The 19,262-nt window shown below is 35.9% G+C and overlaps 1 protein-coding gene across 1 annotated transcript in view; it reads left to right on the top strand.

Moving 5' to 3' along the window:
- The first annotated feature begins 3,797 nt into the window (after positions 1–3,797).
- LOC107717255 (sortilin-related receptor-like) overlaps positions 3,798–19,262 on the top strand; it is a 67,082-nt gene continuing 51,617 nt past the window's right edge. The window contains exons 1-5 of the mRNA XM_016523938.1: positions 3,798–4,089; positions 10,022–10,138; positions 13,407–13,535; positions 15,720–15,881; positions 16,159–16,226. Coding sequence (XP_016379424.1) covers positions 3,802–4,089; positions 10,022–10,138; positions 13,407–13,535; positions 15,720–15,881; positions 16,159–16,226 — 764 coding nt within the window. The 5' untranslated portion in view covers positions 3,798–3,801. The remainder of the gene's footprint in view (positions 4,090–10,021; positions 10,139–13,406; positions 13,536–15,719; positions 15,882–16,158; positions 16,227–19,262) is intronic.

The raw sequence follows: 19,262 nt of genomic DNA, 5'->3' as shown, positions 1-19,262 counted from the left end.
TGTCACCACATATAAAGCTTTATTTCAGCATACAACCTATTTTTCTCTTATTGTAAAGTATAATTATATAACTTCTAAAGTGTAATATGAACATGTATAATCAACATTTTAACAATATCTTATGAACTAATGCTTGTAGAGCAAATGAGATGCATTATGTGAATCAAACAACACCACTGAAAAGAACTGAACCTATCCTTGTAGTTTGTCAGAGATCAAAGCCAAAGATCGTCTCAGGTGTTCCTTCTTCTCTTTAAGATGAGATTCCAAGCTCCTGGCTTCAGTAAGTATATCCTCCAGTTCTCCGAGCTGTGAAGCGTCCACAGCAGCTCTTTCCCTTAGAAGATAACATGTGAAATGAATGTACGAGTGTAAACCTTATTGATCTATTACTGATGAGACACAGGGGTAGCATGCAAATCCATCCAGTTACCTCAAGACCTCTGAGTACTTGGAAAAGAGGACACTGACGTCTCGGTTAGCCTCTAAAATGAAAAGACATACAGAAAAATTTATAAATGTAACTAAAATAGCTGTCATGATATATTATGCTACACAACCTCACATATGTTAAATAATTAATAAAGGTATTTAATTGAGAGGTATTTTAGAGGTACTTAATTGTCACAGGTCAGAGGTATTTAAGATATTTAATTTGACACAGAGTTCCTACACATTTTTCAAATCAAAATTCCATACTTTTCTAGACTCAAATTTCCAAACCTCTGAGTAGATTTTCAGACCATATTTAACATAAATGGTTCATTATTTTCAGCTTTATATTTGGTATATAGTACAGTCATCTGTAAATATTTTTTTTCAGGGGTTTATTCATTGATTTTCTTGAAGTGACAACATACAGAGCCCCTAAAAAAAAAAACACACACACAGACTTTTGCACGCACACAAGAAACTTTTTTCTGCCTTCAAGAAACTTTTGACATGCGCATGGGAATTTTTTGTGTGCTTACGCATTACAATTTCTAGTTTTATATAAACTATAAACTATTTCCATTGTGCGTCACTGCATCTTATATGAAGAAAATGAGAGCATGGATTCACATGAATTAATAGAGATATATTTGCTCAAACTTTGGCTTTCCTTAGGGTAGTACCTCTAATATCAAGGCCAATGCATCCTCTGTGGTGACGGAGAAACAATGACACGAAATGGGCTGATGGCATAATACGGTTGTGTGCATAGTCCTATTTGCCAAGTTCAACGATCTATAAAATAAGACTGGTACCGTAAAACACAGTACATCATATTTCAAGGCCTTAAGTCTGCTTTAACACACTCTGCGGTGGTCAAATAACCACACCGCAAAATGGACTGATGGCACAAAGGCTCAGTGTGCATTGTCCTATGCTAAGTTTAATCGTTTTTCGTGCGCACACGAAAGTATGTATATTTTTTATTTTTTTTTGCAAAGATCCTTATAGAGGCTCTGTAATACGGTGCTAAGAATATTGTAAGAAGAAACCCAAAACTCTTATAACCTGCATTTCAGCATAATGGAAAAAGTGCACTTTGAATTTGTTCAGTCGTGTTTGACAATCACTAAAGAATCACTAAACAGCTGCCATGAAAACACTCTTCTTGTATGATACATTTATTTTCATTAAATTTTATATTATAGAAAACTAAATAGGGGCAAAAGTCTGGAAATGCAAATATTTTCCATACTCTGCTTTCTTTTTTCCATATTACAAACTGCATAGGAACCCACAGCATGAAAGAGAAAACCAGGACTTGCCTTCTAACGCTATTTCAAACCCATAAGACATGTCTCCAGCTGCTGATTTGAAATGCTGTGCCTTCATCATTTTTGCTGGAGATGTCTCAGGAAATGGTGCATTTTCAACCTACATGTACATTTGTGAGTATTAGTAAAAAAAAAAGGAAAAAAAAAAGTCAGTTAGAAATCAGACAATTACTTACAAGAACACAGACGTTAACAGTGGGCTGTTATTTGTGACTGTACATTTCTTTCACAAGATTAGTTCAGTTCATGACCTAAAATCCTCACCTCACGTGTTTTCGCTTGAGACCTTTTCATTTCTGTTGCTCTGACCGCCTCTTTAGTGCTCTCCAGACTGCGTTGTGTCATTACTTTCCTGTGTCCGAAGAAGAACGTGTTTTTAAAGATAATATCCCCACTTTAAAGTCAACAAAGCCGTCTTAAACAACAATCATGTTAGGACAAACAACTGGGTATTTATTTATTTATTTTTTCAATAACTGAATCTTTTGTCCATGGATCTCACTTTTAGGATGAAGCTTATCGCCACAAGTTTGTTACACAAGAGCTGACGCGTTTGACTTTTGAAACTTACTTACATAAAATCAATATCTCTGACAAAAAGGGTGTTAGTTAATAATAGTTAATAAACTAAAATAAATACCAGAAAATCAGTAGCCTTCGATAAACTTGGTCGCTCGGTCACCGCAGTTCAGTTCAGTTCACCTCTCTGACCAACCGCCGCTTTTCAACCGTCAATAATCGCGCGCTCACAGAAAACGCGCCTACTGTACTGTACTGTACTGTATTGTACTGAGGGTATAACTCTAACCTCTCCCTGAGAAAGAAGACACCACTTAAGACTGATTACTCCGATGCAATTTTTAGTGGTAAAATTAGTCCTATATAAAAATATAATGCCTTTACAAATTCTCACCAGCAGATGGGGGTTTTGGACAACTGAACTCAAAACAAGGCGATGAGCTCAGGAGGTGATGAAAGATCATGCAAAATATAATTACAGTATAAGGGTGTTGTGGTTGTATCTTATTTGATTTAAACCTTAAGTATTGGCCGAAAATGACTTTCTGACCCCTTATATCTGGATGAAAATCCATTTTCAATAACGCAATAATGATGTTTTGAGCTTATAGCAATAAGTTTGTTTTTAATAATAATAAAAATGACTGTTTAATACAAGTCTAAATGTAACCCATATTTGAAGAACCAAGTATGTCCTTTCACCTTTAGCCTTTTAGCATGTTATGTAGCTTTAAACCGTTTTTCAGTTTTGATCCAAATATATTTTACTACAACAAAAACATCCTGTGCTATTTATACATGTAGATCCGTTTTCTAATATATTAGTGTTGTCAAATGATTAATCGCGTCCAAAATAAAAGTTTTTGTTTACATAATATATGTGTGTGTACTATGTATAGGCTATTTATTATGTATATATAAATACACAAATATACATGTATATATTTAAAAAATATTTACATGTATATATATTTATATTCATATATAATTTATATTATATATAAATATAAATATTTTATATATAAACAAAACATATTTTTTTCTTAAATGTATACCTGCATGTGTGTGTGTATTTATATATACATAATAAATATACACAGTACACATTATGTAAACAAAAACTTTTATTTCAGATGTGATTAATCATGATTAATCGTTTGACAGCACTAATATATATATATATATATATATAAAATTGAAATCAAGTTTGGTGACGTTGGCAATTTATTTTCCCTTCAAAAAGCAATTAAGAATTATTATTATGATTACTATAATAATTAATTTATACGTTTACCAAGTCAACCACATTTGCCAGAGATTTAGGGATGCTACTGATGTAAAACGTTCTTTCTGTGAAACTTTCCCCTGAAACATCTCTTATTTTGGTCTTGCCAATCTACAGTTTATTGTGAAACAAAACAAAACGTCATGTGCCATCTGTATCCATGGTAATGAGTGTGAATGCGGTTGACCGCTAGAGGCGCCCTGACACACATCACATTCAACATACACAAACATGGCGTCAGGGCAGACACGCAAGATGCTGGCGCTCACTCGCTGTGCCATATATCTGTTATTATTACTCGTTCCTGGCGCGATCTCCTCCACGCTTCGACTTCACCATGACCAGAGATTCATGCCACCACAGGACAGGGGTTTCTTCCTAGTGCGTGCACACCTGGAGCATGCAGAAAGTCGCGTCGTGCGTCTAGAGAGAGAAGTCAGGGAGGCTTCATCATCCGCGCACCAGCATCGCGTTCGGCGGAATGCTGCTGGATCACCCGTGCCAAAGGTTTATGGAAGGGTAAGCGAGGTTTACATTCATTAGGTGTGATTGCATAGATAATAAGGGCAAAAACATCCTCACGATTTTGCATAACCTAAAAAATATTAATTTCAGTATTCCCAATAGTTCACCTTTGGTTTGCACGCAGTCACCTAGAAGTGTAGTTGACCTGTTTGTCAGATGAAAGGTTCTCGCACTCCCCTTCATCTTGCAAAATATTGCTTCTCCGGTGAGGGTGAATAATTATAAATAATATATATAGACATTTTTACAGCACTGACTTGAGTGAATCTGTCATGGGAAGGTTTCATCATTACCCACCGAATAAACAGTATCACCTTTCTCTCGTACCTGATATGACAATAAAGATATTTGATACCAAAACAAATATTTGTAACTATGTAAAAAACGCAAGTAATTCTCTCTCTTTTCATTCTCTCTCTTTCTCTCTCCTCTTTCTCTTTTCATTATCTCTCTCTCTATATATGAAGTATTATTGAATGAGACATTACGGAGCCTATTATTTTGAATCAGTTATAATTTATTTTAAGTTTTATTATTAAGCATACATTACCATTCCTGTCTCTGTAGTGATGCCTTACAGAATGTTTCCTCTAGAATAAGAAAAGGCATTCATTCAGTGGGCATCTAATAATTATTGAAAGGTATTTTATGTAATTAAATATTCTGTAATATGGGGAGACCATGGCTAGTTGTCTTGCTTTTTGCTCCAGTAAAAAAACAAAACAACAATGCTCTTTTAACATATGTTGTCATGCCAGGTGGGGTAGTTGTCACAATGCAACCTGCCTCTAAACAGCTTGGTGTGGTTTTTGGCAACATTTAGATGGTGAAACAAGTTTAAAACCCCAAATAAATAGGTAAAATGCTAAAACATCCTAACAAATATAATATATATATATATATATAGATTAATATGCTTATAAATAAAAATTCACTGCTGTAAAAATATCTCCGATTCCATAGGATCTGACCCACCATAGAAGGCTCATCATGTTTATTTTTTAAACCATTTTTGTATATATATATATATATATATATATATAATGTTGATTGTTTTTATACTGAAGAGTTTATGCTTAATGTCAGTCTCTTGGGAATTAGAAATGGACTCGGCCCATCTGGGTTCCTATTAAATATATGACAGTGTTTCTTTGTTTGTTTACCGTCAGCAAGCAGCTTTGTTACGCAAGCAACAAACCAGAGAGGCATAACTGGTTGCACAGTCTTGCTGGGAAATTTCCCAGCTAAACCTTTACCCCGCAAGTGTTTTGCTTCGAGATGTTTGTTAAGTCAGGCATGCAACAGTTCCTAGTTCTGCTTTACCACAGATCCATTGTGCTTTAGACATCTTGAAGGAGTCAAACCACTGAATTTTGACTGAAAAACAGTCATTGTGCTATGTCCACAGACACAAGATTGTGGTTGGCAGTGTAAATACAGGTATTGTGGTTTTTGCAAGAGCTGGCTGACCTCACATTGGCTCAAACACACTCATCTAATGCAGCAGGTGATGTTATGCTTCAAGGTGTTATTTGTTGTGACTCACTTGTGGCAATACAATCTAAAGTAGAGGTAGATGGTATGACTCTTGATTTGTTGAAGATGATCACTGAAACTAAAAGCATTTGAAAAATGAATCGAACAGAAATGCATTTTAGTTATTTGGATCATACGTACTTATAAATATATCTGAGCGGTGACTTGCAGTATTTTTGAAAATATTAATCAGTTTTATTTTCTAGTGATGTACAAAAGAAACTTTCTCAAACTGTCAAAAAATGATAAGGAAGTTATTATACCATCATATAATTCTTCTGTAATGCATATGCAGTTGCAGCAGTGGGCGGCCACTAAGATTAGACGTTTCCCTTTTTCACCCTGTAGAGTGTACAGGAAATCCTCTATGAAGTGTCATTAGTGTCCTGAATGGAGTCCATTGCAGTTGCTATGAGGTAAATTACCCCCTCAGATGATCCAATTAAGATCTCCCATAATTCATTCTTAGAAGAATGTTATAGGCTACATTCAAAGCAATTTTTCTAGTAAATTTAATTCATTTCATGGACCTTGGATCTTGAACCCTTCTTTTCCCTCATATATTAAACTATGTTAAGTAGACTTCTGGCAAACAAATGCACTTTTGTTCTAGTATGTAAAGTATGTAATGCAGAATCATTACCATAAAGTAATAGCCGGAATCTAAATGAGTTGCCTTGACATTGCCTCACCTATCACAAGAAAAGCATGGACTTACTTCACGAGTCATGTGAAGTCAGTTTTTGATCTCATTTGGTAATTACTGTCATTCTTTCTCATTTAGTTTCTCTTTGTCCTTGTAGTTCTTGAAAAATTTGGTGTTTAGTTAAGACCAAATCATAATTTTGGACAGACTTTGTAACGGGTTACTTATTTTTGTATGTATGACACTTACTGCAAAAGAAATTTGCATTTAATTCCCTTTTAGTTTTTCAGAAAATTATAGACAATGACCCTAGTGCCGCTTGGATCACATTAGCATTCCTGTTCAAACGTGATATTTAAGCAGCCTTACTTGCAGACTATTTTAGTTTCGTTTTCTGTGATAAGAAAGTTTAAATGCCTGGGGAAGGAAAATGGAGGGTGGTGTAGATGTTTATAATCATTCCATGGAGTATTACTGGAACTTGTCTGAACAGCCTGCCGGTTTTGTTTCGGCTTTTCTGAAGTTCCCCTCTTGCATTAAGCTCAAGGTGAAACCAAATCAACACAGATGACTCATATAATCTTTATCGTTCCCCTAAGACACAATTTAAAACAAACAAGAAAATTATAGATGAACTCAGTATTAATCTTGTCAGCAGTTATTGGTTTAAGATGATTTATTAATGCTTTATGTGAATATCAAAAGAGAATGATCATTTCCTTTTTAGTATATTTACTATGTGCTAATGGATATTTCAAGTATGTTCATTACATGGTAGCATAACACATCCCTGTAATGGTCCCATATAGTACTTATCCATACAGCAATAATAAAACAGGCTTTTAACTGTACTTTAAGCCTTTAACTGCATAATGACTCCTCGGTTTTCCTTTGGTTTCGGCCACAGTGATATTAAATGTGTGGTTCACCCGTATTTTTTTTTCTTAGAGAGGCTCGTATGGTTGGTTGCCAGAAGGGAACGGGGTAGGCAAATTGTTGAACTGTTGGCCCAAATGTTAGTGCTGCAGAGATGATGTCATGGTTTCAAGCCGTGTGTTGCTTGCAGCGATGGGCGAAGGTGCTCTGCTCGCTCTCTCTTGTTCTTCCTTCTGTTTACCTGCTGAATAATACATAAGAAACAGAAAAAATTTAATTATTTTATTTTCACTGTCTCTCAGACTTCATTGCGCTTTCAACAAGACAAGCGATAATGAACGTGAAGTTATTTGCACTTGAATTACCGTCGATGCTTTCAGGATATTACGGTGTCAGTATAAATGAGGGCCCTGTTAGATTAGCAGAAAGTCCATTTCCAGGATAACCAGAAATTGCAGACAAGCCTTTAACTCTCTTTGAATAAGCAGACCCAAGAGTGTGCCGGGCTGAGACGGATTGGGTTGCAACCATTTTTTTCCAAGGTGTATGTTGGCAAGGTGATGGGAAAAGCTCTTCTACACATCCTGATGAGATGGCGGGGAACTGTTTTTACAGATTAATCAGCTCTTAAAAAAACTGCAGTCAACCATAAATCAGTTGATGTACCATTTGAAGTACATATTGACATTTTTCTCCATGCAAATTCAGTTGAAAGTTCATTGGTTTGTTCAAATTACTTTTCGGTGAACTGTCCAGTGGCATTTTTAACTCGATTGACAAAAAAACATGCAGCAAAAGATAATGACTTTAGCAAATGGATTAATAAAAAAACAATTATTAAAAAATATGCACTTTAAAGGTTGCATTTAAAAATATTAATTTATTATTTTATTGTTATATTTAACATTTAAATACAACAGTTTTAAATATTTCTAAAGTTAATTATTAGCATTTTTATTTTTGAATGAATAAATTGATCATTGACTTTATTTTTAAGAGGCACTTCTAGTCCCCCATAAACTCCCACACAGCCTGAAACAGCAACATTTACAGTAATGGTGCGAGTTTGGGGCAGGACTAACTGGTTGTTTGACCGATGGCACATAGAATGTGATTAAATTAGCCTCCACTTTGAATAGTCAAAAACAAGTTAGACAGGTCACATCATTGTAAAACAGTTTGTCAAGATGTCGTTACACATCACATTTTGCGTGTGACATACTTTATTAAAAAAAATTAGAAAAACTATGGATTATACAGCTGTAATATTTCATGAATAGAGGTAAAATAAAAGTGTTTTGAGGTTTTCTTAACAGCTTTGTCAGTTTCCTATAGTCTCTATATTGTACTAACATGCTGCTTGCCAAGCAGGCCTACAAAACAGGGAGATTTACTGCCGTGTCATGGCAAATAAAAATATGACTGCATTCAAGGTGAGGTAGTTTGTGGCAAAAAGTCACTGTTTGTACATTACAAAAAAACAAACATTCCCAAAAGAACATCAGTATGCCTTTTACTAATCCTATAATGTATATTGTTTAAAATGGTATAACATATGGAAGTAGTTTTCTTTTGTTGAAAGTCTGTAAGGTGACCTTCCAAACAAAAAGTGGTTTAACAAGTTAAGGTTAAAGGGGTCATATGATGCGATTTCAAGTTTTCCTTTCTCTTTGGAGTGTTACAAGCTCTTGGTGCATAAAGAAGATCTGTAAAGTTGCAAAGACTAAAGTTTCAAACCCAAAGAGATATTCTTTATAAAATTTAAGACTGGTCCACGCCCTCCTAAAACGCCTCGTTTAAACACGCCCCCACATGTCTACGTCACGATGAGGGAAGAATTGCATAATGCCGCCCAAATGTTTACGCAAAGAAAGAAGGTGTAACTTTATTGTTGCTGCCACCGCCACTGCCATGTTGTGAAGACGCTGTGTGTTTCGTTTTTCGTTTCATATTTAAAGGATTTGCCACTGACGATTAGTGGCAGTGTAGAGTATCACTTGTTGTTTGTCGTTTCTCCGATTACAAATGCAGACATGGTTTTATGTTTACGCGGCGCGATGCAACGCAATGCGTAAAAAGACAGTATAAGTCATTATAATCAGTAATTATGTCCCCACTGGATGCAACAAATGCCTCGTTTATAATGGGTTTTACTGGTTTTGTCCGTCGAAAATAATGTTCTTTTTAGCAACATCATATGACCCCTTTAAGTAAGTAAATCTGTTGTTCGCCAGTGAACCACAACAGTGTTCCTCAGACAGGAAAAGAAGTGGTGTTAGTTTTTGTTTCTTTACAAAAACAACCTTTTGCAAGTTCTCTTTTATGACTGACAGGAGATATCAGAGGAGAACCCATTTGAGGATCCCATGGTCCTCATGCAGAAGTTTGAATTAAAGATGAGACAGGCTGTTCCTAGGCTTTTCCATGAAAAGATGACACACATTTCTTTGTTCAACAGATCAGAATGAGTTGCCGCAGCCCATAGTTTCAGTTTTCCTGCCTCTGTGGTGCAGCTCAGCTCTGCTCTGTTTGTGTGTATTTGCGAATGTGTTTGTTTTCTCAAAGTCTTGACAGCCTTACATGCAAGAGACACTCCTGCAGTCCCTACCACAAACTCAAGGCTGTCAAATACAGATTCATTTTAGCTGATATTACAAATGCAATATGACCCAGTGAGTGAAGCAGAAACAGAGAAATGTCTTTGAAAATCAACTCTGAGCCGTTTGTAAAACAGTGTTATGCCACAACAGCTTGATTTGTGCTGTGGAAACCTAGATACTTGTCTGACCACAGCAAAATAAATGTCAGCTACAATGTAGCTAGTCAGCTACATTTAGATGGGTTGTTCATCATATTTTGTATTCACAGGCCAACCTGAATGACTCTCATAATCAAATGGTCGTCCATTGGGCCGGGGAGAAGAGCAACGTCATAGTAGCGTTAGCGAGAGACAGCGCCGGTGCCACAGATCCCAAGACCAGCTCTGTGAGTATATCATTTTTTCATTGATCATTTCAGAACTTTGACTTCCAACATTGTGTATGAATCTATATATATATATATACAGCTCTATATCAGACTGTTCAGTGTAAGATACAGAGAATATCTTGACCATCTAGCTTTGCTTTTTAGTGCTCTCTGAGTCATACAGATGAAAGGCCTCCTTCTGTTCTTCAGTTCCCTGCACTTCAGTATATCATCTTAAATGCTACCGGTTCCAACTCGCTGCACTACCTGGAAAGACTCTCTTGCACCCTTAAATGTTACTTTTCCATCTGCGTGGCAATAATTGCAAATTTTCAATAGTTGCAGAGCTTTTATGTTAAACATTATCTAATGCAAATGCGAGGACAAAAGTGGTGCGGTCATACTTTATGGGGGACTGGACCATAGGCGTAGCTTGACGTTTGAGTTTGGGGGGGCCAAACCGAACCGGTGGATTTGGTCAGACGTACTTTTAAACACATTTTAGTTTTGCTATAGTAAATCTACATATTCACATTCACATAGAGCAGTGGCAAGTGCGTGAGGTTGTCATGGTAACCACATACATTGCCCACGAATTACAGCTGCGCTTCTATTTTGCCACACTAAACTTAGCAATAAACACGATTAAATTGCACAATAAACATGTCTGTCAAAACGATCTCAAAGGAGACTTTTATTAAGCAAATCAAGGAGTGAATTACTCATCCACTGTTTTTAAAACAGACATTTGTTGGGCTTGATTCAAGTTAATGCACAATGAGGCGCACACTTTTTATTTAGCTGTCTAATTCTAAACTTTAAAATACATTTATTTTTAGTTGTTTTAACTACAAATTTAAATAAAACTGAAAAAAGAATGAAAAGGCAATTATACATTTACACACCTAAAATACATATATCAAGAGCATGCTCACAGATGAGAACAAAACAGCGTTGGATGAAGTGGATTATGCCCGTCTTTTTTCCCCTTTTCCCAAAAAAAACTACTGTTTCAGCTATTAAAATAGTTCAGTTTTGTATGCAATGGAAAAGTGATTATATTTCGTTTCGTTTTTTTATAAAGTAAATTTAGAAAAACATTTGGAGTATTTTTTGTTCGTTCTGAGGTCAGTCTGAGCGCTCATGACTCACAGTGCGTACAGCCCTACACCTGCAGGCGCCACGGACTCGGACGGTTGTCGTGGTAATAAACACCGTAAACAGCAACCGTTCGCGTGTCCGCGCTTAATGCGCATATCCTATATGAAAAGCATTTTAGGGGGCCCTTGGCTTTTGGGAGCCCAAGGCGGTCGCCTACCTTTGCCTAATGGGTAAGTCCGCCCCTGCACGGCATTAATATCTTCATCTGAGTTTTTCGTTGGCTCCAGATTTCTCTGTAGTTCGTGTATGTTGTTAAAAACGCGGAACATCATTTTATTCCACACAACAGGCAAGCATTACCGTTAAGACTATTATCCACCAAAATGCAGATTCGTCACGTGACAATTCTTACGCAAATGAGATTGAGGGAGACGTTAAGTTTGTTTTGATTTATTAATTTACTTACAGTAACAATTTAAAATGTATTAACTTTTACGTATTAACTTTTACATGTATTATTAACTACATTGTATGCATTTTTACTTCATAGAAAAAACGTTATAAATAAATATTTAGTAAAATTCTTTAATCGCTATGGGGGGGCCAGGCCCCCCTGGCCCCCCCACAAGCTACGCCCATGGACTGGACGTGACTAGAGCTGTTATCTGCTCACCTGTGTAGTGCGTTACAGGTGTTCTTTGTGAAATGCAAGACAAAGCAAATCAAAGTAAAAAGAGCTCCAAGTACAAACCAGTTTCTCATTGGAAATTAGAATTACAGATGAGTGTATTACAGAAATAATCTGTTCCTAAACCAGTGCCTTTTCAAAAGAATAACTGCCTAATTATGATCACTTACATTCTTTGAGGCAAATTCTAGCAGACTTACATGTATCCTCTTTGGAGGAGACAATCACAGAATGCAGTCTGTAAAATTTTGCATTCAGGATGGTGGACACATGTATTATACACTTTATTGTCCTTGAAGGGAAATTTGTCTTGCACTCATGCTACGTAAAATGAACGTTCCCCTGCCAATTGTAAATAAGTAAAAGAACAATAATACAACCTCCCTGTTGAAAAAAACAGCATATGCTGGTTAGGTATGTTTTGACGCTGGGATGCTGGTTTAAGCTGGTCCTTTGCTGGTTTATGCTGGTCCTTTGCTGGTTTATGCTGGTCCTTTGCTGGTTTATGCTGGTCCTTTGCTGGTTTATGCTGGTCCTTTGCTGGTTTATGCTGGTCCTTTGCCAGCACATGACCAGCATAAACCAGCCAAAGGACCAGCTAAAACCAGCAAAGGACCAGCACAAACCAGCAAAGGACCAGCACAAACCAGCAAAGGACCAGCTTAAACCAGCATCCCAGCGTCAAAACATACCTAACCAGCATATGCTGTTTTTTTTCAACAGGGCTAACCCATCTCACAATATAATTCTAACAATAAAAATGTGACTAATATGCAAAAACCTAACCTCAGACTCTATTGGAATCAATTGGATGCAAAGTCTTAATGTGCTTCACATAAGGAGCGTAATTTTTGAGACATAAAGAGTTACTTGTTACATTATCAAGCTGTAAGCCTAGCAACATGCTAACATCAAAAATCTATTGGATTTAGTTGTAAGAAGAGTCTCATGCTCTTCATGTAAAGAGTGTTATTTTTGAGAAATAAGTAATTGCTTATTAGTTTATCATGCTTTTAGCTTAACAGCATGCTAACATCAAACTCTTGAAATCCTTTGTTAGCAGAGTCTCAGCGGGCTTTACATAACAAGCGTTATTTTTGAGACATGAAGTTGCATATTTGATTATCAAGCTGTTAGCTTAGCAACATGCTAACTTCAAAATCTATTAGATTTAATTAGGGAGCATTATTTTTAAGAGTTGCTTATTAGGTTAACATGCTTTTAGCTTAGCAACATGCTAACATCAAACTGGAATCAATTGTGAACAGAGTCTCATATGGAGCTCATTTAAGGAGCATTGTTTTTGAGACATTAGGAGTTCCTCCCTATTAAGAAAGTACCAAATCAGTTTCATATAATATTAAAAGGTTTCATATTGACTTAAAAGGCAGCTGCCTGTGTAGACAGTAAACAAGGCAGCTTATTAGGTTTTGGAACAAATCTATAATTTCAGCAGTGTATCAGGTGAAGTTTGACATGATGTTGTTTATTTAACAGGTGTACGTGTCTTATGACTATGGAACCACCTTCACCCAGGTATCAGAGAAATTTAAACTGTCTGGGGACCAGAAGGGCAAGAAACAGGTCATATCGCAGTTTTACCACAGCCCCGCTGACAACAAACGAGTAAGTGTGTGAGAGACATCAGCTGTACTATCAGTGTGACAATGAGTTGTTTTGTTTTTGTGAGCTTAAGCTGAGGTCAAACAAGACCGCGGTGACACTGACTGCTTCTCGGCCATCTGCAGCTGTTACCTTCCACCACTCCAGTTGCTTATACATCCACAGATGGTGTTTTCTAAGAGAGCAAATCCAAGGGCTGGGCAAAAACACAAGCTACATCCTTAGTCTCTGCCTTTTGCACCCACCATAACGGGCTGCTCCAGTGAATCTCTGTGAGGTGCAGAGGCTCATGGGAGTTGGAGTGGGGAGCTGCAGATATGGCAGAACCGCTGTGGGACTCTGCATTGCGTTATTGCAGGGGCTGACGGCAGCAGAAGGTGACCATTCATCTGGAGTCAATGATGTGGCTGGCACTGCAGCTGCCGCCTGCTGCTGCTGAAGGATCGACGCTAAAGCATTACGAGTGTAATTTGTAAAGCGTATAACCTCTTGGTAGGAGCACAGGGCTGTTTAATTACATTTTGCGTGATCGGAGTAACTTGCGCTGTTGGTCCGTGTATAGAGAAGAACTCTAAATCTTGATTGTTACAGATGGGATAATTAACAGAGATATTGGCAGGGTGCTTTTGTGGTTTGCTGAGGTTAATTTTAATGCATTTGTGATAAATTAATAATCCTGACATAATCTCATATGAAAAACTGTGTGAAGAATGAGCCGATATGCACTCATAATTAATTCTGAGTCCTTCAAGACATACTGGGCCTGTTTGTTTCAATGATCTCTTTATAGTGGTTTTGACTTGCAAGTGTGAATGGATTTTGTAAGGAGTTACTATTGACTATTATTATTCACAATATTATTAATATTAACATAGACCTCGATTATTATATAATGAATTTAGAATGTTATATAAATGTTAATTAACATCAATTAATCAACAGTATTATTACTCTATATACTTTTTATTACTATTTTAGTTAACTAATAATAATAATTAATATTCATTTTTATTGCTTTATATTTAATTTGTAATTAATTATATTTAATAATGAACTATTATTATTCTTCACAATGAAGTGATGAAATCATGTGGCTTGTTGTGAAGAGTTGTGGTGCTACTTCTCTAAGCTGTTTTGACTTGGGCTGGTAAAAAAACCACTCAGAACACCTTAGCAACTGCATAGCAACCACTGAGAACACAACAACATTGTGTTGATGAGTTTTAGATAGGCAAACACAAAAATAGAGTTCTGTGTAGAGTCACTGATGGTCTGATGGTGATCATAGGTTATGCGGAAAATCCATATGCTCCACTTTATCTTTCTTCCTCTTTTTGTTCTTCTTTCATTTTTCCGTACAGCATTAGGTTTCTTTTTAAGTCAAGCGTTTCTGTTTCAGTCCCAGTCCTCATTGCCTCAGAATCTGGAAAGGGAAGTGCCCTGCTTCCATAACCAGGCCATGGAGAGTACAAAATTTATAGCAAAAGCTCTTAAACGAAAGATCAAAGAGAAGGGAGGCAGATTAGAATGGCAGAAATGCATAATCTGAATAATTAATAATGTAAAAAATGTTTTTTGCTATACTTAAATGCTTTGATGTTCTCATAGAGCCACCTGCTTGAAATAAATAACTGTAATATAGCAACTTTGAGAGCTTCTATTCTGTTGTGTCTTCAACCACTACAAGGGTTAAATGGATAGTTCACCCCAAAATGACATTCTGTCATCATATATTTACCTTCAAGTTGGACTTGTTTTTTGTTTTTCTGTTGAGAACAAAAGAAGATATTTGACATAATGTTGATGCTGCTCTTTTTTGTGATTAGTGATTTATAATGGCAATTAAAAGCATCATAAAAGCAGTCCATATGACTTGTCTGCTGTCATTGTGTCATTGTACATTGTAAATCTTGTATGAGTCATATGGACTACTTATATCGTGTTTTTTGGAGCTTGGCGTTATAAACTACCCTCCACTTTCACTGTATGGAAAATAGATACTTGGCACCACTTTGCATGTCTTTTTATGTTTTCATCTCCTTTAAAGATAATAATATAGGATTTGTAATATTAGATTGAGTAAAGGATGAGAGTTATGGCTGAACTGTCTACATGTTCTGTTTTTGCTGAATTTACCCTTTAAATTTTTTTTTTTAAAGTCTTCTTTTCTCAATTTTTCCCTTGCAGTATCTATTTACTGACACCACGAACAGTTACCTGTGGAACACCTTTGACTTCTGCAATACTGTTCAGGGTTTCTCCATCCCATTCAAATCCACAGACTTACTGCTGCACAGTAAGAGGCCTAACCTGGTCCTCGGTTATGACAGTTCTCATCCCAATAAACAGGTAAGAAGTACTGGGCTTTTCGTATATCGTGTGTCCAGTTTTAGTAAGATGAATGGCACTGTCATTTTAGGCCTTTAGCTGTTTGTAGAGATTTGCTCTTTTGAATTTTGCACTAAGCAGCATGTTTTGATGTGAGGTAATCGGCTGTAATTTTTGAATGAGAAGCTGGTTCATGATAAATGTTGAATCATTAAATGTTATAACAGAAACAGCTGAATCTTAAGGACTTATCCTTTATTCTGTTTTCTATTTTATTTATTTATTTATTTTTTGGCAGCTGTGGAAATCAGATGACTTTGGTGAGACGTGGGTGTTAATACAGGAGCATGTGAAGTCCTACTTCTGGTAAGATCAAGCAGTTTGAGAGTGTTGAAGCAAATGGCTCTTTGAATGTGTCCAGTGTGAAATCTGTTTTGGAATTTTGTCTATATGTGTGTATGGGTATGATTTATGTTTGCCAAAAGTAGTCATGCTACTTTAACTACTTTAGCTACTTTTTCCAGCAAGTAGCGGTAGCAAAATGCTACATTGCAATTTTTTTGTCACGTCATATTTTGCTTGCAGCTTTACAGCCGAACAAACTGAGGAAATAATCAAACATACTTGCCTAAATGTCTTTTTATTTTATGAAGCATTTCGATTCATTATAATAAAATAGTTCTTTCGACAGTTCATTGATTTTAAATGAACCAGTTTAAAAAACTATTTACCACCTTTTATGCCACCATGACTGTAATTACGTAGAAAATTATAAAATAATATATCACAGTAATTGAAAATTCAAATAGCTTCAATGCAGTTATCTGCTTATTATTAGTAGCCTTTTTTAAGTAGTAGCTTAAGGACACATTACAGTTCAAAAGTTTGGGGTCAGTAAGATTTTTATTTTTAAAGAAATTAGTACTTTTATTCACCAAGGATGCATAAAATTGATCAAAAGTGACAGCAAAGACGTTTATAATGCTAAAAAAGATTTTTATTTCAAATAAATGCTGTTCTTTTGAACTTGAATCAAAGAATCCTGAAAAAAAATATCCACAAAATATTAAGCTGCACATTTGTTTTCAAATAATTGATAATAAAAGGTGTTTAAAGGATCTGTGACAGTGAACATAGGGTGATATCTAGACTAGCTGACATTCAGCTTTGCCATCACAGGAATAAATGTCATTTTAAAATGCATTCAACCTAAAACTGGCAAATCCAGTGCTTGCTCTCCACGCTCTACAGGAATTTTGCATCAGTGTTTGTAATCTGAAGAGGGTTGAGCACTCTGTGCTGCCTCTCTCAACTCACGAGTTTATGTAGGAATGTGAAACTCTTGCTTTGGGTTGCAGCCAGCACTTAGTGTTTGCACAATCAGGGTCTCGCATCGAAAGCAAGAAGCAACTAGAAATAACAGAGTGACGCTTATTGCTCTCCCGTTCCATAAACATTATGCTCCAGGATATGATCCGACCGGAAGACTGGAGCTAATTAGAATGTTATGACTATAATTCATCACAGACGTGATTACAGTTTTTTTTTTTTACTTTAGCTCTACAATGTCTACAGTGTCTTGATGCCAGAACAGATTTGTTTTGCACATTATTGCAACATAACAGTCTGAGATATATAAGGAAGAGGTCGGTGTTCACAAGCATGTGGGCTGCTGTCCAGACAGGCTGCTTAACTGTGATACAGTCGGTTGTGGATGTTCCTCTGATGTGGCTCTGACTGCGGCCGTATTAATAATTGATTGTGTCTGCCAGCCGTGGCCCATTTCATCGGCTGGAGTGGCAGTCAGTGCCTGTGGAGATAACATCAGCGACCCACTGCGATGGCCCAACACAAATGACTCGAGAGCTCAGAGGCCGACTACACCATTACTGCAGTGATAACCCTTCTGTTCTTTGCTTTTAAGAGCTCTCTCACATTGAGCCTGGCTCAGGATTGTCAGAAGAGCCTGTAAATTTCAAACAGCTCTATCTTTTTCTGGATTGACATGTTTTTCAGATGTTGGATCTCTTTTAGGGATGCATGATGTATCAGTACTGTATTGGTTACCGGCTGATAATTAGAAATTTTTTTTTTCTCGCTCATTTGCTCTATTTTTACATTTAGATTCCTTTTTGTTTTGTTAATCTAAAAAAATTATAACTGTTAAATGTAATCTTTATCAAATCTTAAAATGGATATCCATTTTTCATACTGTACACTCTAAAAAATGCTGGGTTAAATATAACCCAGCGCTGGGTTAAAAAGGGACAAACCCAGCTATTGGGTTGTTTTGACCCAGCGGTTGGGTCAAAACAACCCAACCGCTGGGTTTGTCCCTTTTTAAGAGTGTTCATTATGCTGTGATGCCTAAGTTTACCTGTAACATTTAAAACAACAAATTTTATTTTATATTTTGAATTTTTTATTGCCAAGTACATGACCCATTCAAAGGTTTGTGGTCAGTAAGTTTTTTTAAAGATGCTTTTATTTAACAAAGACATAAATAAATAAATCAAAAGTAAAGGCATTTATAATGGTACAAAAGATTTATATCTCTAAAAAATGCTGTTTATAAATGCTGTTTAAAAAAAAATCAGATTCCACAAAAATATTAAGCAGCACAACTTTTTCAACATTGATAATAAGAATAAATGTTTCTTGAGCAGCAAATCAGCATATTAGAATGATTTCTGAAGGATCATGTGACACTGAAGACTGAAGTAATGATGCTGAAAACTGAGCTGATATTGATTGATATTGGTTATTTGACAGCCAATGCCTATGCTGATATCTTAGAAAGCAGGGTGATAATGAATAATAATTATAAATTATTATTAAAAATTATAAATTAGACATATATGTGTGTGTGTGTGTGTGTGTGTGTGTATATATATATATATATATATATGTATATATTTAATATAATAATAATCATATAATAATATTAATTCTTATATATTATTACAAATTATAAGTTATGAAAAAAAAAATATATATATATATACAGTTGTGCCCAAAATTATTCATACCCTTGGTAAATATGATCAAAGAAAGCTGTGAAAATTAATCTGTATCATCAATCCTTTAGATATTTTATTTAAAAAATTTACTAAAATCTAACCTTTCATTGTAGAATAAGAATTTAAAGGGGTGTTATGATGCGAGTTCAATTTTTCCTTTCTCTTTGGAGTGTTACAATCTCTTGGTGCATAAAGAAGATCTGTAAAGTTGCAAAGACTAAAGTCTCAAATCCAAATTATATTCTTTATAAAAGAGATATTCTTTATAAAAGTTAAGAGTCAGCCACACCTACCTAAAACGGCTCGTTCTAACACACCCCCACATATCTACGTCACTATGTGGGAAGATTTGCATAACACCGCCCAAATGTTCACACAAAGA

This window comes from Sinocyclocheilus rhinocerous, unplaced genomic scaffold (genome assembly GCF_001515625.1).
Source record: "Sinocyclocheilus rhinocerous isolate Xijiao unplaced genomic scaffold, SAMN03320098_v1.1 scaffold1893, whole genome shotgun sequence".
In the NCBI taxonomy this organism is placed as follows: Eukaryota; Metazoa; Chordata; class Actinopteri; order Cypriniformes; family Cyprinidae; genus Sinocyclocheilus; species Sinocyclocheilus rhinocerous.
This window is presented reverse-complemented; position numbering and strand designations above follow the sequence as displayed.